The sequence below is a fragment of the Oenanthe melanoleuca genome, chromosome 2, assembly GCF_029582105.1.
Source record: "Oenanthe melanoleuca isolate GR-GAL-2019-014 chromosome 2, OMel1.0, whole genome shotgun sequence".
NCBI lineage: Eukaryota > Metazoa > Chordata > Aves > Passeriformes > Muscicapidae > Oenanthe > Oenanthe melanoleuca.
In genome coordinates this window covers 34,381,476-34,403,030 of record NC_079335.1, presented here as the reverse complement: position 1 = coordinate 34,403,030, position 21,555 = coordinate 34,381,476, and the positions used below count along the sequence as shown (strand labels likewise).

At 40.4% G+C, this 21,555-nt stretch overlaps 1 protein-coding gene across 1 annotated transcript; it reads left to right on the top strand.

Moving 5' to 3' along the window:
- The first annotated feature begins 2,192 nt into the window (after positions 1 to 2,192).
- Positions 2,193 to 20,092, top strand: ADHFE1 (alcohol dehydrogenase iron containing 1). Its single transcript, XM_056484318.1, has 14 exons — positions 2,193 to 2,293; positions 2,547 to 2,584; positions 4,833 to 4,876; positions 5,045 to 5,098; positions 6,262 to 6,416; positions 6,560 to 6,756; positions 7,808 to 7,885; positions 9,051 to 9,156; positions 10,420 to 10,572; positions 11,731 to 11,829; positions 12,598 to 12,676; positions 12,823 to 12,919; positions 16,063 to 16,220; positions 19,836 to 20,092. The coding sequence occupies exons 1-14, from the start codon at positions 2,238 to 2,240 to the stop codon at positions 19,917 to 19,919; spliced, it is 1,398 nt and encodes a 465-aa protein (XP_056340293.1). The 5' UTR covers positions 2,193 to 2,237; the 3' UTR covers positions 19,920 to 20,092.
- Positions 20,093 to 21,555: the final 1,463 nt, after the last annotated feature.

Here is a 21,555-nt window from a genome sequence, read left to right as displayed (position 1 = left end):
CTGCCAGGACAAAAGCTGAACAAAGCTGTCCCAGTTTCAGATTGCTGGGACTGGACCACAGACGTGACCTGGAGTTTTGATGGAGTAGCAGCCACAGGTCCCGTTGAAGGATGTGTCTGCTGCTCTCTGCTTTTGGCAAGTGGCCTGACGGTGGAGCTCTTGCTCTGTAAAACTTCTGCTGCTCAGCTCTGTGGTATTCAGGTTCAGTCACGAAAGGAACATGGAAACTTTAAAATTTACTGCAGGGCCTAAAAAATTGTACAGATTTTCTAGAGCGTTTTTATGATTAAAAAAGAAAGTCAAAGCTGCTGACCAGCCATTGAGTTCAGCAGAAAAATGTTTGTGTTGTACAGGTTAAAATCTAAATTTCTCCCTGTAGTAATAGTAATCCATCATTTTATAGAAATAATCTTACAGTGTCTACCCAGCAGTTTGAGAGCAGGTAGTATAAATTCTCTCCGACTTCTGCCCATTATTCTTTTGAATTTTGTAGTGTCACATGTACATTTGAAATAGAAAAAAATAAGAGAACCTTTTGTCTTAATGTGTGACTTAGCTACAGGGAAGATGCTGTTCCCTGGTAAGAAAGTTAGTAAAACAAATTTCAGTAATCTCAATTACATTAGGTTTTCAAACTTTGAGGTTTTAGAGTGGTTAATGATGTAATTCCTTACTGCAAGTGAGTTTTTAAAAAAGCTGGGTGACTTTAGCAGGTCTCTTGTCTCGTTCTGTAGCACTTCAGTTAGGATGGCAGCTTCAGTAAAAAAGCATCAGAAAGCAAAACCTTTGTGTAGAGGAGCTGCTGAGGGCAGAAGGGGTAAGTACACCTTGGAGGTTGGAAGTCATTGATAGACTGACCAGTGCCCAACCTGTAGGCCTTGCACAAGGTGTGTTCTCTGCCCCTCTGATGCTTCTTGCCCATGTGCTGAGCAATGCAGTGCTGCAGGCTGCTTTGGGCTTAACAGTGGCAGGAATGGTCTTGTGGGCACAACCCTCTATTATCAACCCTCAGTGTAAGTATCAAGGCAAAGCAAGGGCAACAAACACTTGGACAGGGGGAAAAGGTTTTTACAGACAGGACATTCCAGACCTCTGATCTTCCATGCATTTCCATATGGCACATCTTGAACCTCTCAGCCAGAAAGAAGGGCTCTTTTCCCATACATACACACAGCTGATGAGAATTCTGTGCTGCTCACAAGGCCACTGGTCAGTATTCTCCACCAATATCCCATGAAGTGTGTTCATCTTGAGCAGCAAAGTGATCACCTGAGCAGAGGTGCAGGTGCTCCTATGGTGTGGTGTTACACAAGTGGATAAAGGTTTTGCAGCTTCCTGTAACGGCCTGAACAGGCCACTAACCTGCTTTCCCAAGCTCAGCACCTTGCAAAATCATGAGTTTTAGCATCTGATCTATTCATAGAATCATTAAATTATATGGGTTGGAAGGGACCTTAAAGATCATCTGGTAAGATATAAGGAGTATGCAAAGTACTTCTATCTGTTAAAATAGAAAAATGATCCTTTTTTTCAGAATCCAGTGTTTCCTTTGCTTAATACTGGTATACACTGCTGGCGGCTAAGCAGCATAGCTTACAGCTTAAAAATTTGGTTATAAAATTTTGATCCATCCTGCACTGTAATTAACTCTGCTTTCATAGAGTTACAGAATTGTTATGGTTGGAAGGCACCTCTGGGGATTTTGTCATCCAAGCCCCCTGTCGAGGCAGGTCTGCCTTCAGCAGGTGACACAGAGATGTGTCCAGGTGGATTTTGAATGTTTCCAGAGAGGGAGACTCCACAGGCTCCCTGGGCAGCTGTTCCAGTGCTCTGCCACCCTCAGTGTGAAGAAATGCCTCATGCTGAGGTTAAGCTTCTTGTATTTTAGTTGATGACCATTCCTCCTTGTCCTGTCGCTGGGTACAACTGAAGAGTCAGAAAAGTATTTCACTTAATTTCAGGACCGTGGGGGTTTTTTTCTTATTTTCCCTTTGCAATTCCATTACTTTCAGTACTTTTCTGTGACAAATATACGACACGCACTCAGTCCTAATTAGATTTCAGTCGCTCTTCATTGACATTCTGTGCTGTATAATTCTGGTCTCAGCGGTGCGGGACCCGTTTGGGTGACCCGTGTGCCGGGCGCGGGGCCGGGCAGCGGAGCTGGCCCGGGAGGAGGCGCTGCCGCCGGCCCGGCCCCGTCCCGGGCCCCGTCCCGGCCGTGCCAGATCCGGGCCATGGCGGCGGGGCGGGCGCGGGTGTCCCGCCTGCTGCGGCAGCTGGAGCGGGCAGCGTGAGTGCGGCGGGACGGGGCGCGGGGATCCCTCCGGGATTCCCTCCTGGGGTCCCTCCCGGGGCCGGGGTTCGCGGCTGGACACCCCTGCGAACCCCCCTCCCGTGCCCGCTCCCGCTGCAGGCCCTTGGAATGGGTGCTCACAGGAGACTTTCAGGACTTAAAGCATTAGTTTTCTGCTTTAGTTTTCCCTTTTTAATCATACTTCTTTTTTTTTTCTTTTTTCTTTTTTTTTTTTTAACGTTTTAACTAGTTGTCGGTGCCCGAGCCATGGCCACACTTATTCCCGAGGTAAGAGTTTGTTTCTCCAAAATAATTCTGTAGGAGACCGTGGCCCTGCAGAGGGCTGTATGTATCCATGTAACCTGGCCAGGGGGTGCAGGTGACAGGGGGAAGGGACAATCTAAAGGAGAAGATAAACATAAACAGCCTGTTATTTTGCAGCTGTACCGTGGTAGTGGTTATTGTTTGAGAGAGGCACTGTTCCCACATAAGCCACAGTTCCTGCCTCCTGTCCCCTCCCTCCCCCTGCCATGGGGCCAGCTGATCTGAACTTTGCTCTGGCAGGCACCCCCTGAACCATCTCAACTTTGGATACACGCCTGTTACATCAGAAAAGAAACAGGAAACGATATGGATAAAAAGTAGCTTTTCACAAATGTGTGTGTTGGCCTGGGTAATAAAATATCTATTGGCTTTTCATAGACTCAGTCCCAATAAAATGCATCTCACTTAGGCCAGGATTGTGGACTGAGAGCAGGGGAGCTCCACTGAGTAACCCAAGTCATCCTGAGAGGAGTTTCTGTTTGCATGGACTGTAGGGAGGCTAGGAGAATAACTATCTGACAGCGTCCAGATAGTTGGTAAGTCTCCAGATCCACTAAAAATCAGTGATTTGGGCCATAATTTCAGTGATGCTTAACTCTAAATAGCGCAGTTTCACATTCTTAGAAAATTTCTTAAATAATTGATGTAGTCATTTTACATATGGAAAAGCTATTTATATGTTCAGATACCTGTTTTGCCCAAGACAATCATACAGCAAGACAGTAGTGCAGCTGAGAAATAGAATTTCATTATTTCGCTTTTCTGCTTGATGACCTACTCAGTCATCATCAATTCAAACTAAGCTCTTGCTAAACTGAAGCCTGAGTCCAGAACCCTCTCTGAGAGTTTTAGGCAGCAATAGAGTCTATAGTGAGGCAAGATTATATCAGTTCAGTAAATCTCTAAAACAGCAGGAATTGATTGAACAGTAACTACAGCTGGGGAAAAAAATAGGGGTTTTTTTGTTTCTTGGCAGTGTTCAAGGAAATAGTGCAATTTTTGAACTCAGTAGAAATCGCCCTAACAGTGAAATTTGGTTCAAGAATATAAGAGCAGGGTTAATCAGAAAGCAAGAGGGTAAATGGTTTGGACATGTCCTTAGCCTGTCAAATTACTGACTGAAAGTACAGCAGACTCCAGCTCCAAGAGAGGTCAAACATGTACAGCCTGGCAAGAGGTGGCAATGAAAGAGCTGATAGCAGCTGGGCTGTGCTTGAATAGGAGGTACATAAAGGGTTTTAATACATCTATCTGTTACTGTTGTGGGTCAGTGCTTCAGTGCAGCCCAGCGTGTCTGTAAGACTCATTGTCATGGCTTCACTCATTGGATCAGAATCCAGATTGCATATTTTCAATTAATATAGCAGACATAAGGCATGGCTTCAGCAGCAAGAGCAGAATGCTTCACCTGAACTTTTCTTGGAGAAAAATGGGCAATTTCAGTTGATTTTGCTTCACTCTGTGTCAAAATCAGAATATGCCAGAAATTGAGTTTTGTGATAATTCACACAAAAATGATATGGCAGACAGAAGCTCTGATTACTGTCCTTACTGTGATACTGTCCTTATAAATATATTCTAATCAAAGTTAATAGTAGCACACTGATTCTTATTATTAGCAGTGCATGTGGTAATTTCTAGCAAATAATTCGGTTTCACCTGCAAGTTCAGGACTAGGCAGAAGTAAGAAGAAGCATAAACACCTGTTAGTATTCCTCCCATAATACATAAGGTGTTTTCTATCCAGGTTCATAAAGAGGATGTCTCATGAATTTGTCTTAACGTTGTTCTGAAGGTTATCATATAGCACCCACACATTTCTAGCACCTCTCAGCTTGTATGAATCAGCCTAAATGCTCTACACATACTCAGTTATACTTTTTATGTGCTGTTCTGGTCTTTGTAGACTGCAAACAAACTCTCATGCAACCTTCCTGCTAATTTATTTTCAGTTTTTATAAGAAATACTTGATTCTTGAAAGAACTTGAAAAAACTCACTTGTTTTGTTGAATTATATGGGTCAGATCAAGTACTTGGATCATTTAATCTCATAAAGAGCAAGGGATGAAATGGATAACTGTTACCCAGACAAGCTGAGATGACCTGTGGAAATATATTAGTAATTCTAAAAGAAAAGGCATCTGTCAACTGTGAGATATAGATTAAAATAACTTATTGTTCCCTAATTCTACTGTTTTATTTCCATTCCAGTCCCTGAACGGCCCACCCTGGGGAATACAGACTATGCATTTGAGGTAGATTTAATAATAAAATATATTTAATTTACAAGCCATATAAACAATACTTCTTGATAAATATGGCATTTACATTATTAAATATTTATATTTCACTTTGAATTAGTAGGGCCAGATGCCATTTTTGTCAAGATAAATAAATGTTTGGTTGTTTTATTTTTTTAATAGATGGCCATTTCAAACATCCGATATGGAGAAGGAGTTACAAAGGAGATTGGCATGGTAAGCTGCCATGGTGTAAGTCCATCACTGATGAAAAGTTATGTCCTAAAGGGCTGCCAGTGCTGTCAATACACTTAATAAAAGCAAGTTTATATATGGTGTGGTCCTGTGTATCAGTGTAGAAAGGTTGGAGCATACTGGAGCATACATAAAGAACAGAAGCATGGTGCTTCTGTGCTGTGTGGTATATTAAATGCAGATCAAGGGGATAATTGGGTCATTGATAATTTGCTAGATGTACACAACAATATTTTTCTGTGACAAGGAATTTAATTAAGAAAATTTTGAATCCTGGTGACTCACCAGGATTTTTTCAAGATTGCTTTCATCTTTGTAGCACTCATTAAAATGAATCAGAGACTTTCTATTAAATTAGCTTGATATTCATTCAGCTCCCAGCTTGCCTGTGTAAGTGTAGAATTTTTGTTTCAGCACTGTGAGATGGTTCACCTAGTACATTGTTCCAGTATGCTTTTATCGCTTGCTTTTTTAATTTATAATTTTTCCTCCTTTTGGCATTTCTAGGATTAATAGATCTCCCTTTTATTTGAACATTTGTGAAGTAAGATTATAGTCAGACAATAAAATTAGACAGAACCTGTCTTTAAACAGCACTGGAATAATTTATGCATATTTTATAGGTATTGTGACAATTTAGCAAAGGTTAGGATGTAGCATTATTTTTCTTTCTTTTGCCACATCATTTTGATTTTTCATCAATAAATTAACATTCAGCATTACATTTTCAAGATTTTAGTGCTGTGCTTTGGTAGGCAGTTAGTGGAGACAACCTGTGAGAAGACCTTTTTTATTCTCTCAGGAACCATTTTTAACTGAGGTTAAAATATTTTGAAAATTTTTTATATTTTGCTATAGTTTAAAGTGGTTCCATGTGGTTCAACAACTTTAGTTTTCTTCTGTCATAAGACTTCAACTATATAAATTTGGCAGGTTTAAACTTTTTTCTGTTTCCATGTTCTCTGTGAACCTGGTTAATGCTCTTTTTCTTGAGCTGATAAGGTTTTAAAAATTTTACAATAACCAACTGGTTTTAAGTCAGTCTTTTATTATTATCAAATGGTTCAGTTGATTTGGATTAATGTTTAAAGAGTGAAATGTATAATTTTATACCAGTAGTTTGGTTTTTTGATTTGTTATTGTAGGACCTGCAGAATCTTGGTGCTAGAAGAGTTTGTGTGATGACAGATAAAAACCTCTCCAAACTCCCTCCTGTAAATGCAGTATTGAATTCCTTGGCAAAATATGGTATAAACTTTCAAATGTATGATAATGTCCGTGTGGAGCCAACAGACCAAAGGTACAATTTACTTCTGACAGTGCACTTCTCCAGGCCTTTACGGGATTCCATATGGCTTTTTAAACACCTCCTTGTGCCTGCATGCTGGTCTTAATAGTTAGTTTTCTCGTGTACTAATTGGAAAATCTCTCTTGTGTTCCAAGTTTCCTGGATGCCATTCAATTTGCTAAAAAGGGAGAGTTTGATGCCTATGTTGCTGTTGGAGGTGGGTCTGTCATGGACACCTGTAAAGCTGCCAACCTGTATGCAGCCAGCCCTTCATCAGAATTCCTGGATTATGTCAATGCTCCTATTGGGAAAGGGAAGCCTGTCACTGTGCCCCTCAAGCCACTTATTGCAGGTAAAGCCTGAGGAGAGTGTGTGGAGAGTTGGGGCAAGGGGAAGCTGAAGTATTCTACACTCTCTGATATTTCTACTGAGATCAGTTTACTGTGACTGCTTCAGTTTCCTTTAGGCTTACTTCTCCTCTAGTTGTATTCAGCAGTCATTTTGCTATTTAATTCAGTGGAGGTAAAATCAGAGGCTTTATCATTACTTTGTCTTGTTTAACTCAGACTCCTTTACTTCAATAAAAGATCAAAGTAGCAGTGTCACATCCTGAGGTGTCTCCTTAGACCTGAGATCACCTCTGGTGGACATGCAGGTGGTTTGGAACCCAGCTCTTTCCAATGCCCGCCGATGAGAGACTGCAGGAGGCTGTTCTTAGAGGTTTTCATGGTTGTTTATTGTTGCTTATCTCAGGAATGCTTTGTCCATCAAACAGCAGTCTGCTCGCCAGACGTCCATGGCAGAATCTGCCTGGCAGAGGCAGGACTTATCTTTTATAGTCTAAACTACGTACTAGGTATTTACAAATGACCCCCAATACAATACAATCTTGTTACATGGTCCAGCTCTGTTCTCATCCAATCTAAAAGTGCCAGCGTGTCACCCAGCATGGATGACACGGAGGAGAAGGAGGAAGAGGTATTCACACCCCCAGTTCTCCATGTTGGCCACGTGTCCCTTATCACAAACATTTTAGAAATCTGCTAATTCTACATTCTAACAGTCTAATTTACACTCTATTTACTTTTGTGGCTTGCATTTCTTCTCTCAGTGTTGGCAAACTGCTCCAAGGAGCTAAATCCAGCCCCCGAGACACCTGGGTCCCATTCCAGGGTCTTTGGGGACCCCGCCAGGGGGGTCTTAAACCTTCCGAGGAAGCCAGAGGAATACTCTGGACCCCCACATAGCAGTTTCCCTTTGATCTATTGGCTTTGGAGCAGGGATACCTCCAAAACTTCCTGGGTCCTCTATTTTGGGTGGTGTTACTATTGTGGTTTTATTATTTGTTTAACAGTATTGTATATTCCTTATTATTTGTTGTTATGCTCATTCTTCCTTTTAAGTTCCTACAACATCTGGCACCGGGAGTGAAACCACTGGTGTTGCCATTTTTGACTTCAAAGAACTTAAAGTTAAAACCGGTGAGGTTTTGGTGTTTTGTTTTGGAAGTTTTTTGTTTGTTTTGTGGGGTTTTTTGTGTGTTATTCAAGACAATTGCTTTTCCAATGTCTTTGTTATTTCCTTGCCTTGAAAGGAAAGGATAATGCATGTCATTTCAGGTGTCATTTTGTTTGATTCAACTGCCACAGGCAAATCTTAAAAGCTTAAAGGTTTCCTCCTTGAATCAAATTTATAGCATATTAACATAATGAAATACCTATGTAATACAGTGGATTATAGTTTGAAGGCAAAACAGGAAACTAAAATCTTTCAAGTCCTTAAATGGCAGAAAATGTTAATTGTAGAGGAAATTTCTACTTATATTCAGGGTCAACCAACTGTTCCTTATTTCCTCTGTATTTTTCTTTCTACTTTTAAGACTTCTGTTTCTTTGTTGTGTAATTGCAACCAAATGTTCCTTTTCCTGACTTTGGAAACCTCAGGCCTGGGATGTTGTTTGAGAGAGGGACACTGTCTTCCTTTGGCCTTTTCATCCCTGGCAAATAAAGATTAAGACTAAAATGTCATCTTGAGCTTCATATGTGTTTTAAGGTTTTGCTTCTAAACATGTGGATTTTATATACCACACAGTCTGCAGAACTTGGGACCCAGATGGGTGTGCTAAGGAGGTTTGACAATAGCTCAGGAGTTTTCTAGTCTATATGTAGTCAATCAGTCTGTCTGTCTGTCTGTCTCACTCAGAGCTATGTCTTTACAGTCTTAACCAAAATACAAAGACATGGTTATTTCAGATTCTGAAGGCAGCAATTGGCAGTAGCAATTGATTGTAGATGCAAGCCAGTTTTGCCCTCTGACTGTCCACAGAAGATACAAATCTAAGAATACTGCAGATGCCACAGACATTTTGCCAGGCTGCTCAGAGAGGGTTGCAAACAGAGAGAGAACATTTTCTGGTATAATCCACTTCAGGCAAAAGTCTCAAATCATATAGCTCTTTTAGAGACTTCATCATCAGTGTTACATTCATAGGTACTCTTTACCCTCCCTTTTCTCTCTTTGCTTTCATGTTCATAGTTTCAAATATTTTTTCCCCTCCTCATCATCATGTTTTGAACATTAAGCTTATCTTGTCCTATTTTGTTACAAAACATCCTTAACTGATTTTCCTCCCTTTACACATTGCAGGTATTGCTTCAAGAGCCATTAAGCCAACATTAGGCATCATTGATCCTTTACACACACTGTCTATGCCTGAACGAATAGTGGCCAACAGTGGCTTTGATGTGCTTTGGTGAGTTTTCTGCATAGGCTGCTACTTGAATTTATTTAAATTTTGCATTTTTACTATGATGATTGTACAAAAAATGCATTTGGAGAGCACAAGAGGATGATCTTTTTTTCTTTGTTTTCTGTTCTTGTTAAGGTGAGCTCTGTCAGTCTTTCCTCTTCCTTAGTTTCACTGCCTCCCTCAGAATGTACGGAAACAAATTCTGTATTTGCAGAAATTTGAATGTTTTTGCACTGGAGAAACTGTTTGCTTCCAGAATAGCTGTTGTCAGTGAAGAGTCCAGGTGTCCCTTTTTGAGGGATCATGGATATAGATGATTAATCACAATTGCAATAGCATTTATCAAGAATCACAGACATGGCAGGGAATAGAGAACAAAAATTTTCTAACAAAAATCATGGTGTGTCAATAAAAATTTGTAAAAGCTTGTGAGGTACTAGCAGGTCTTCACCCAGTTATCGTCATATTTGGAATCAATCTCACAGTGCTTTTCACTTGGCACAAAATTTTGTTTGTCTTAAGCCAGCAAAATGCATTGACATTTCTATTTAGAGAGCCAGATCTTACTTTGCTTCTGGGTGCTATGTATATTGAAGTAATAGATATGTAATGAAACTTCTCAAACATGGTGAAGGACTCTGGCCTGCAATGTTGGTAATGGAAAAAAGGCATTTATTCATCAATGAAAATGATTTGTCTCTAGTTTTGTTCATCTTAGTGGAGCCATGAAGGCAGTGCCCCTTCTTTATGTGATCAGATACATGAGTATCTGGGAGATTAGACTGTTGGCAGTTCCACTTGGCTTTAATATCATACTCATAATTTTTTCAGTGCTGCTAAAAGAAAAGTGCTTCTAAAAACCATAATTTTTTCAGTACTTCTAAAAACCTTATGAAGTTTCCAGTGCTAAAGCCTCTTATATCTCCTGTCCTACAGTAAGGAAATGCACTCACTGCACACGTACAGCCCTCTTCAGTGAAAAACACTACAGGTGCTGGTGCATCCAACCAAGCTTTCAGCATGGTGTCAACTGATAGAGCTGATAGAAGGGGACTAGATTTAGATTTCCTTCTGTGTGTTTTTGTTGGAGGGGATCTGCTCTGGAGGTGCTGGCCCAGCATTCTTCCACTTGTCTGTGAGATTGTATTTCCTGTTTCAGCAACTGCTGGACACCAGAAATAAATAAGAACCTGCATTCAAAGGACAGCAGGGCAGTAAAATGAAGCTCTCCCCCTTAAATAATTAACTTGTTAATCTTTCTGTTAGCCATGCCCTGGAATCATACACTGCTCTCCCTTACACCAAGCGCATTCCCTGCCCTTCCAACCCCATCGAGCGCCCAGCCTACCAGGGCAGCAACCCCGTCAGCGACGTCTGGGCTCTGCACGCTCTGCGCGTTGTCGCCAAATATTTGAAAAGGTAACAGCACGTTCAACAGCCACCTCCCCTGCAGTGTGTCCAGTCCCCACTGCCCTAAAGGGATGCTGGCAAGGATGGAAATTTCAGGCTAGAATGAGGCAAGCCGCAACTTTAAGCTTTTGTTTTCTACCCTGTATTTTTCTTAAATAAAGCAAAATATTTTTTCAAATAAAATTCAAAGTAAAATTGGGGTTAGTAATCTGTCTTGAGGAGGTAGCTGTTTAATGCCTCTGTGAATCTATTTTAGAGGTCCTCAGTTAAAGGTATTTCAAACTGTTTAGTTAATATGGGAGCAGTATTTACATATTTTTTCAAAAATCTCCTTTATATGACAGTATTAGGGGATATGCAACAAATTGAATAATATACTACTGATGTTATTTTTGTGGCCTTCAGTAAATTAAAAAACTTGCACATCCATCAAGAAGGTAATGAGATACACTTATGAATGTGCAAAATTAGGCATTTTTTGCAAACCTGCTCATTCTTAGGAGACCTTTGACTTAGAATAGGTATTAACTTAGAGAGTTGGTTTTGATCCCTGTCAATAAAGTTTTAGCTTCTTTACAGCTTTTGCATACCATGTGCACTTCTGTTAAAGATCAATGTGGGGGTTTTTTGTAAAATCTTTTCACGGTACCTAGTGAGTCAAAATAGTTGGGTTTTGTTCCTTTGGAATCTATTCATGAGATGTTTTCTCCTTGCTGTCAAACTACACAAGGATCCTGAGGCATAGGAAGATGGGGAATCCTGTCTTCTTCCCACACAGGTGGTGGGGTCTAGAGCACCGCCTAATGGGATGGTGAGAAAGCTGGAGTGATCCTGGAGCCGTGCATAGAATTACCAAAGATTCTAAGTAGGACTTTTTAATTCACCCCTGAACTGAATATGGTTAAATTCACTCTATTTACTTGTTTTTTGGAAAAGTGAAAGGAAGCTTGCCCTTCACTGAGCCTGTATGATTTACTTAAGTGATCCAGATGCAGGATTGTTCTTTTACCAAAGTGTGTCTTGATTCCATTTCCACCATTTTTATTTCAGCTTGTCTTTTAGATTTTTTGTGTGTCTGTCCATAAAGAAGCCCTCTCTCTCTTTTCCCTCCTGAATCACCAATGTGTTTGTGAATTCATTGGTACCATTTGCCTCCATGGTGCACAGAGCCATCAGAGACCCTGAAGACCGTGAAGCAAGAGCCAACATGCACCTGGCAAGTGCTTTTGCTGGTATTGGCTTTGGCAATGCTGGTGTTCATCTCTGGTGAGTACAGAGAAATAGTAACCCCATCTGTGACCCCATTGTGATATTCAAAACCAATTTTGAGAAAATTACAAAACACAGCCTTCTTTACCTTCCATGGTAGTAAAAACAAGAGTAAAAAAGTCAATGACATTAAAAATGTTAGATTTCGTGCCAGCTGTTCCACAGTGAGACAGCAATGATGTAATCTTGAGTTTTTCCTGAGCTGATGCAATTATCTGTAAGTTTGTCTGTGGGATAGGCAATCAGTAGTCTGAAATGAGCTGTAATTAATATTGCAAGGCAATATAGTTTCATTTGGATGAAAATCTCAGAGAAGCAAAGTCTGAAAGTGTATTGTGTGCAGAAGTTATTAGCAGTCATTCTCTTCAGAGACCTTCCTTTCATTCCTTTTCTTTGAGTAAGTCTACTCTTTTAATTGTATCTTAAAGTTTGTTTTTCTCAGTGTGAGCACATAGGTATGCAGACTATGATTTTTTTGGCATATCTACATTAATTTAGGAACTGAACATCTTTCAGTCCAGTCAGTGAAGTAATGTAACTTCACACTCATGAAGTAAGGAGTTACTGTGTTTTACAGCTAGGTCCCTGAGGTGCAGAGGGATGAGGGTTGTCTGTACCTAATATCCACACCATACCACTCAGTACCTTCTGAGTATCTGTACTGAAGAGTACATACTGAGAACTGACCACAAAAGGAACTGAACACAAATTTTCCAAATACCAGGAGAGCTGCCCTAACCACTCTCTCTCTGCTCTCTGTTCCAGCCATGGAATGTCTTACCCTATTTCTGGTTTGGTGAAAACTTATAAACCAAAGGATTATAATGTGGATCACTCTTTAGTGGTAAAACTTGTTTATTTTTTGGTTTCTATTATACATTTCAAATATCTGTTATCTGTCATTAATGAGCATTAAAGTTCACTGAAGTTAAAAGTGTATGTCCTGTTGATATGTTTTATTCTTTTTTTTCTTTTTTTTTTTTTTCCCAGCCACATGGTCTTTCTGTGGTGCTGACATCCCCAGCAGTGTTTGCTTTCACAGCACAGATACATCCTGAGCGGCATTTAGAAGCTGCAGAGATTCTAGGTAGGAATCTCTGTGGGTACAGTTCTCATGTACAAATGGAATTCTTTCCAAAATTACATTCTGGGATTGAAAAAAACTGTGTGCAAACAATTGTCATGGGTTGTTGGGAGGGATTTAAGTTTAAAAAAACAAGATTCTGGAATTAGATGTAATGCAAATAAGATAGAACAATGCTGAATTTTTATATTGAATTATGTGATTAGTGGAGCAAGCTGGAGAAATCTGGTTCTTGGGCAGAAGAGTGGACAGCTGAAATTAACTGGAGGTCTGTTGCAGCTCAAACAAGAGTAGCTGTGACTGGCACAACTCTTGGTGCTTTATGAAGAGTAGTTGCCATAAAGTGAACCAGTACTCAGGAGCATTTATTAGCTATTTTTTATTTGCCAAACAAATTCCCTGCTGTGGCAGTGAATTATAACAGTGATGTTTTGAATCACTCCTGCTCTTTTTCCATGGCACACAGCTGTGGGTTTTGGTCTTTCTAATGTAGTCCTAAGCTTGTTTGTAGGTGTTGGAATTTCTCAGTGGCTGATGTCAAGGGAAAGCTTTTCCCAGAGTAGCTCTTCTGTGGATACACATGTAATGGCCAAGAGGAGATTAATGAACCAAATGGCCTTTTCTGCTTTTAAGCAGAGTAAATGTGAATGCTGCAAGCTGACAGCTCATTTAAAGATTATTTTCTTATACAGTACTCTGTTAGGTGTGCAGCCCATCACCAAAGAGTGTCCTAAGAGGAATGACACCCTTTATTATACCTCCAGTATGACTGTGTGTAATAAACCAGCTTGCAGTGATATAATCTCAGAGCTGTTAGCATTCTAGCTGTGACAGCATGGCTCTGCACTGAGATAATTTATTTATGTCTAAGGTCAGGGGTTTTGCCTGTACAAGGTTTTGTGTCGTGGCTGCACTGCTGCTGCTACCCATGCTGGCTAAGGAGCAGTCACAGCCACATGCACAGCAGTGCAGGGAGTGGAGAAAAAAGTGGTTAGGTCAACTCTCCTGGTATTTGGAAAATTTGTGTTCAGTCCCTTGTATGGTCAGCCTTCTGTATGCAAGTCACAGCAGTCCAGTCACATGTATGACTTGCTTGTGTAAGTAATCTCAAAGCATAGGGGTTCTCAAGAAAGAATGGGACTTTTATATAGACAATGAAAATATCACAGTGTTTTATAGAGATTTTTGGTCAGAAAAACTACATTGGGTGAAAGTTCTGTTTGGTCTGTGAGGTTGTTCTGGCTTCCTCTAAAGTATGCTGTCCTGCCTATGGTCAAAACCAAAACACAAACCTAGCTGAAATCATATACTAAGCTACTAAATATCTGTGTTCCTACACAATTCCTACACTGTTGCAATAGCACACAACTAAAATTAGATTGAGAAAATGTGTCTGGATAACTAGTCAGCACAGCCTATCAGAAAATTTCAGCTCTGGCTCTTGATTTTAAAACAAGTGACTGAAAAGCAGTTCCTTTAGGTTTTGTGGTATTAACTTCTGCCATAAATTCTGTCTCTAAAAGTTCTGTTAATTTTCTCAGTAGAAATTTTAAGTACGTCATTGTGTGCCTTGCTGGAAAGGGATTCTGCTGAAAACATGTCACGTGGGATTGAATTTATTAATTCCCATCTGGGGTGTTTACTTCTTTCTGATCCACTCCAGAGTCCAACTGACTACAGTAGCTGATTCAAATCTGTCATGTTGCCAAATGCAATGACTAAGAAGGTATTTTATGACATGAAGCAGATTACTAAATAGTTATGTTGTGTGTATGTACAGCTGTGAATTTGGGTGCAGCCAGAAAAAGCTTAGTACCTCTCTAGGTGGATTCTTAACCAATTGGAATAGGTGTACATATGGCCAGAGATTTTCAAAGTGCAATCAAAGACTGATGTATCTTTTAGGTTGAGCAAAAAGAGAGTACTAGAACTATAGCAGTATTTTAAAACTGCCAATCACGCTTACTGTCGTGTTTTATCCTCCTCCCTTTCCCTTTTACTTTACTATATGAAGATAGCAGGTTTATGTCCTAGTTATCCCTCTACAGCAAAACCCAGGATAAATTCTGACTTCATGGCATAGCCCCAGTAGCACAAGACTTTGTACAAGACTCTGTCATATCTTATTTATCAGTTTTTCCCAGACATTATTTTCTACATTACTGCCAGTTTTACTACCTGAATATCTGAGCACTTCAAGTGAGCTTGTAGGTCTCCTGTTCACGTAACTCCCTTTGAATGTTACACTGAGTTGTGAGGATCACAGAAGATATTTTTCCTGTAGCTATGTGTTGCTCCTACTCATCTCTCAGTATGGCACTTGGACCTAACATAGTTCTGGTGTAACATCATTGAGGTTACACAGAGAACCAATTTAGCTCGGGTTACTTTGAAAGAAATCAAATGGAGGAACTTGTGTCTCCTGTCTGGACATTTTTTTATTATTACCTTTAAAAAAGTCCAGAACATTCATTGAAGAGAGGAACTCAAGCTATTATGTAAGAAATATTTTTAATCTTTCATCTTATATTGGTGTTTTCATTACTGTTCAGTAGATGTTTCAAAGAGAACCATTCCTCCTCTTCAGTTCTACAGGACCTTACACAAGTCGGCACATATTCAAACAGCAATAAATTTAGAATTTATTCAACCCGCTGAACACTGCCCTGCTGTCTCCTGCCTTTTTTAGCCCACATGCTCCAGTCCTCTCTGTGGATGTGTAATTGAACAGAACAGTCCTCTAGATGTCAGCAAACTCAAGGCCTTAAAATGAAGTTAGCATTTGGCACACTGTCCATACAAATAAATACCACTGACGTTCATGTGTTAGCTTCTTTCCTCCCAGCAGTTAGTCAGACTGAAAAGTGCTTCTCCCTGTAAGCACAGAGGGAAAGGAAGTTAACCTCATGTGGCAGTTAGTCTTTTTGGCAGCAGTTAACCTGCTTCTGATCTTGTTTTATTTCACCTTTCACAAACAATTCCAACTGTAAAATGAGAACTGATTCCTCTTTTTAATTCATGTTGCTTTTAGGTAGAGACTGTTATGTATGGATATGTATTTGGGTGATATTATGATTAAATTAAGTCCAGGACAGGCTTCCTCTGCTCTCTCCACCCTACAGTCAAGGCATTATGTCTTATTTTAGGAGCTGACATCCGCACTGCCAGAATCAAAGATGCGGGGCTTATTTTGGCAGACACACTCCGGAAATTCCTATTTGATCTGAATGTTGATGATGGCTTAGCTGCAATTGGTTATTCCAAAGCAGACATCCCTGCATTAGTCAAAGGCACTCTGCCTCAGGTAAGACAGAGAGCAAGAAGTTTTTCTTGTCAAATGAAATAGAACAGATTTTGGCAAAAACAGAAGTGCTTCCTTTCCAGCAAGTTTTATTTCTACTCCTACATGAAAACTATTTAAATTGAGAAAATTATGGATAGTCAACTGTATTTTGTTTCACTCCATAGCTTAGGTTTTTCTTTTCAGTGGGATGGAGTGCATGCTGCAGTTTTCATATTCCATGGACTGAGAAAAGAAGGGCTAAGTATTTGGGTTTGAGTTTTTTCAATGTTAAGCTTCTTAAAAGAGGATGTTTTTCATAGGCCTGTGATATTTGTAGTAGATACTTTTAGTAGATAGTAGTAGATAGCTTATTCATAATTCTTTTAATTATGTGTGCAGGTGGTCTATAGATAAAGCCTTAATACCAAGTGCTATATGGTAAGAATGACCAAACTCACTTTGCATTAAACTTTCCATATTGAGAAGTTGCATTTTTCTTCGCAGATGGCTTTTTTGTTCCATTGACCCCCATCAGAATTTGAAATAAGGTCCCCTGGGATGATATAGATTAAACTTGTAATGCTCTTTATTGTTTCAGTGCTCACAAAGACACTCCAAAAAGCAGCACACCACTCTTAAAGCAAAATCCAGAGTCTTCCTTGTAAAAAGACAGTTTGATTCATGTGCTATGGACCTAGTATTTGTTTCCACCAAGTTGCAAGGGAAGTATATACTGCAGAGAAAGTGAAATTTTTTTAGGCCTAAAGGTTATTCATTTTTTGCAGCAGATCCAGTATGGTTCTTCTCACTCATCAATCTCAGAGCACCTTAGGACAGTTACATTAACAGTAAATATTAATATTCCTATACCTGAGAAAGTGACACAATGGTGCACTTAGTTAGGATCCCACACAACAGAGCTGTGGCAAAGCCAGGTAGAAAACTAAGGTCTCTGAGCACCCACTAAGTAGGTTATGCATATACATTGTTATGAGGAATTTGGAGGGTTTGTTTTGATAAACAGTTGTTTAAATTGTTTCTTTAAAACTATAATTGAATGCAAGTTTTGCATAGGTGGGGGAGAGTTCTTCACCAAAAGATGTCAAAGGGTTTTTCTGTCTTCTTATGGCATTGGTGATTAATTGTACTGTGTGAAATTAGATGACTTAATAGTTTCTCAGCCCTTATTTTTTGTATGAGATGTAACAGGATGCAAATGTATCAGTGTTCCTTAACAATCTCTTAACCACAGGTTAATCCATAGTTTCTTTTTTTGGTACAATTTTTTTTGCTTTTCATCTTGTGGTAGGTTTGCTTCGTAATACAGCAATGGCCCATTCACATCAGGAAAGCAATGTGGTGCAGTGGTGATAACACTAAAAAGTTTGCCAAGTATATTCCATGCCCTGAAGTGCAGGCTGCAGGGAAAAACATAATCTGATCATTGGGATTTGGGGTGGGAACTCTGTTGGGACAGATATCTATGCTTGAAGTTAAAACAGAATTTTATTTCCCTTCCTAAGTGAGTCTGTTGAAATTGATGTTATTTACATACATCAGTTATTCTAGCAAAGAAGATGCTGTCTCAAAGTTCAAGGTGGCTGGGTGGTGGTATTTGAGAGGAGATGGAGGCACTGAAAAAATAAGAGATTGTGGAAGGGCTGTTCTCTGTCCCCACACCCCCTGCAGAGGTCCTGGAGGCAGCTACAATGGGGCTGAGCCTGCGATGAGTCCGGAGCTGCTTGGTTTGGCATGAGACCAGAATGCACTGAGTCAGACTGAGGGAGCCAGGGCCTTGCTGTCTGGGCAGCAGCAAATACCAGCAAGCTTGTGCAGAGGTAGAGATGGTGCCTCTGTGTCGAGGCATACGGCAGGAGCACCCGTTTGCAGCCTGCTGTCGATGGAGCTGGGAAATGCTCCAGTCTGTCAGGCTGTCAGGCTGGCTGTCTCCTGTCACCCACTGTGATTTTACAGATAGCTCTGGACATCTCAGTGCACAGAGCTGCAAAACTGGCTTTGGCCCAGATGGTCCTACTATGATGAATTTATGAATACTTGAGCACTGTGTTGTTATATTTTGCATATTATGAGTCTGAAAAAAAAAAAAAAACAACACACTGTTGCCCTAGTGCTATTTGAATTTTCCATTTGGTTTCAAAACTGCATAGAAGAATCTTGGTCTTCTCTTTGGTTGGACCTCTGTGTGTAGCAGCACTGGTGTGATGGGGAAAGAGGTACCATTTGATTGCTACTTATGCAACAGTAAAGCTTCTTCTGTAGGTAAAACTGTGCACGCAGACCTGCACTTTTCAGACTCCTCACAAGCCATGCTAACCATGATTATGAACTGTGAATATCTCACAGCTGACTTCTCACCATGCTAGACCACTGTTTCACGTGTATTTTGCAGTGTGGTGGCTTATCTTGCTGTGTAACCACATCCAGCCTGCCCACAAGGCATATCCCATGGGCTAGGGAGAAGTGCAGCAGCTGCAGCCTTGTGCTGGGGCATCACCCTGAGCAGGGGGTGTGCTGTGCTCCCAGGAGCTCAGCTGAGCCTCCTGCCCAGGCAGGGCACTGGGATAGCCCCTTCCCCTGCATCCCACCCTGTGCCTGAGGCAAGGACCTCAGCAAATTATATCCATTGTCTCATATGTGAAAAAAGGGGGCAACTTGAAAAGCTGGAGGGCAGCATCTTCCACAAGGGAGGTGTTGAAACAGATTGCAGCAGAAGAAACTCTCTTGCCAAAACACACCTCATTTAAGATAATGTGTTCCTAGTGTAGGCCTGGACTCTGTCTTTGCAGTTCAATAAATGTTAAAATCATTGGTTGTTGAAAGCATGAAAGTTCTAATCATAACCAGTATGAGTACACTGGTGTTAGGGTCTTTCAGCTGAATGCTTCTGCAGTAACTGGGTGTCTGCACTGATGCAGCTCCTCATCCTCAGCAGCACAGGGCTTTTCTGCATTGCAGCCCCTGCCTTTGTGGTTATTTTGGCAAGCAGAGCACTAAAGTACATATCTGAGTTTCATTTCAGTCAGTGGGGCTTTAGCACCTGAACATTCTATTGAATCAGTGTCCAAATGAAGACCAACCACAACTCCCTTGTATTCTGACTCTGAGGTGTGGGACTGTTTATTAAGCACTTTCATACTGTCCCTTGCTGTGTCTCTTTTTCAGAGTCTGACTTACAAGTGCTGTTTTTTTATCCCCATTTACAGCAGCTCCTGGGCCTTGACAGATGTAATGTTTTGAAAGTCTTGGTCCCTAAAACTCTAACTCCTTGTTCAGTGCTGGCAAATTAATTTTAAAATGTACTATATTCTCAGGATAATGTCCTCCAGTGTACTGACATCTGAGATGGAGAAGGCAGATGTTTGCTGTGCTTGTCTCTGAAACTGAACAACATTCTGATCTTGCTTCTGTGTATTTAATTACAGGGAATTTTAGCTTATGTATACTTGAAAGTACTGTACAGCTGATGATGCTTCAACTCTAATTACTTGATTACTTATTTTGCAAAACCTTGTTATACTCTGTGAATTATGTTAGTACAGAGACATATAGTTCACCTACTGTTTGATTAATTTTATTTGTATCCATTTATAATCCATTTTTTCTTTTGTCTTGCAGGAGAGAGTGACTAAACTATCACCACGTGCCCAAACAGAAGAAGACCTATCTGCTCTCTTTGAGGCTTCCATGAAACTTTATTAGCTTAAGCATGTTGTTCTGGAAAGTGTGGTCTATTCTAACAGAGATAGTTTCTCATAGATACAGGACTGAACTTGTTTAGAGCATGGAAGAATTTGGGTACCTTTGACTTCTGTTCCATTGTACACTGCCAAAAGGTCACGTAATTCATCTTTAACTAAATAGTGCTTTGAAGAAAGGACTTGACTGTGGTTTCTTTCTTGCTCAGTAGTCAGTGGTATTGACTTGCATAAAAGTTGGAGCAGATTTCTTGCATTACTGAAGGCATTTTTGTGCTTCAGAGGCGGTCAAAGGTGGAAAATTTTTCTAAGGGATATTTCAAACCATTTTGCAAATTATGCTTCTATTTAAATTATTCATCGTTTTGTTTTAAAAGTCATGCTAGTTAAGAAATAATGAAGGTCATTTTTAATTAGGGAGGGGAAGTCCCCTGCAGAAAATGTCAGCTTACTGTGTTCTGTTCTGCTTTATCATCTTTTTTACCATATGGCTTTGCTAAGAAGGCTACTGAACTGGGGTGCATTTTCATTGTTTGAAAAGAAAAGAAAAATGTACACACTTATTGTCTGTTCAGAAAAGGCTGCTTGAAAATTTGGTTTAGGTTAAAATTCTGACATACACTGTCATATATTTATCTTTCCTCTTATAGTCTCTGTAATTGTCATATGTTTATATCTTTCCTTTTATGCTCTATATGAGGTGTTCATCAGAAGAGCAAAACCAGAGTAGAGCATGGTCACATACTCAACAGGGGACCATGTAACAGTAAGATAGCATCCATCATGGTCATTCTGTCTCTGGAGGCACCATCTCTCTTTTCCTGCTGTGTTCTGTGGAAGGAAGCTCTCAACTGTGTCTTGCTTTGCTGTGAATCAATTGCTTCTGCTGAGCTCCTGCAGGTGCTGTCCCTCAGAGTGCAGCCACCAGCTTGAGGAAGTGGCTGTGTGCTGTGGTTCAATATTTAAAAGTGGTGGTGAAGCATTTGGCTGCACGGTGCCCCACGGGGAGCACTGGTTAAATGTGGGAATGAGCGTGCACCTTCCGAGCAGTTAGCCAGCTGCTTGACTGTCAACTGAGAAAGGGAAGTGGGGAAGGGAGAAAGGAAACTAAAATTTTAATATTATTTTCCTTTATTTAAAAGTTGTGTATACAGTCCATTTAAATCAGATTCTGCTTCATGTTGGAATCTTTCAGCATCTGATTCATGCTGCTACCACAGCACAAGACAAGTGAGAGGAGAACCCTGTGACTTGTGGTGTGCATATTTCCTTCTGCTGAGGAGGGAGCACTTTTCAGTCACCCTGTTGAAGTAGAAGGCTGTGCTTACACCTTTACATTTGTGCATTTGTCTGATCAAGCTAGTGCTGTCCTAGAATCTGGGGACAGGCGTATACTGGATATTTGCACTGGATCCATTTTAGTGCAGTTAAAACAGGTGGATGGATACTGTTTGAAGATTTGCTTTTAGCATCAGAATGGGTTTGGTGGCCATAGGACTGCACTGCCACTGTGTGATGCACATGTGATTTCCATGTCCTTCTGAACCTTCCCATCTGCTGAAATTGCCCACAAGTACCTCTTCATGAAGGCTGATGTAATAACAAGAGATTCACTTTACTATATTGTTCAAAGCTGATAT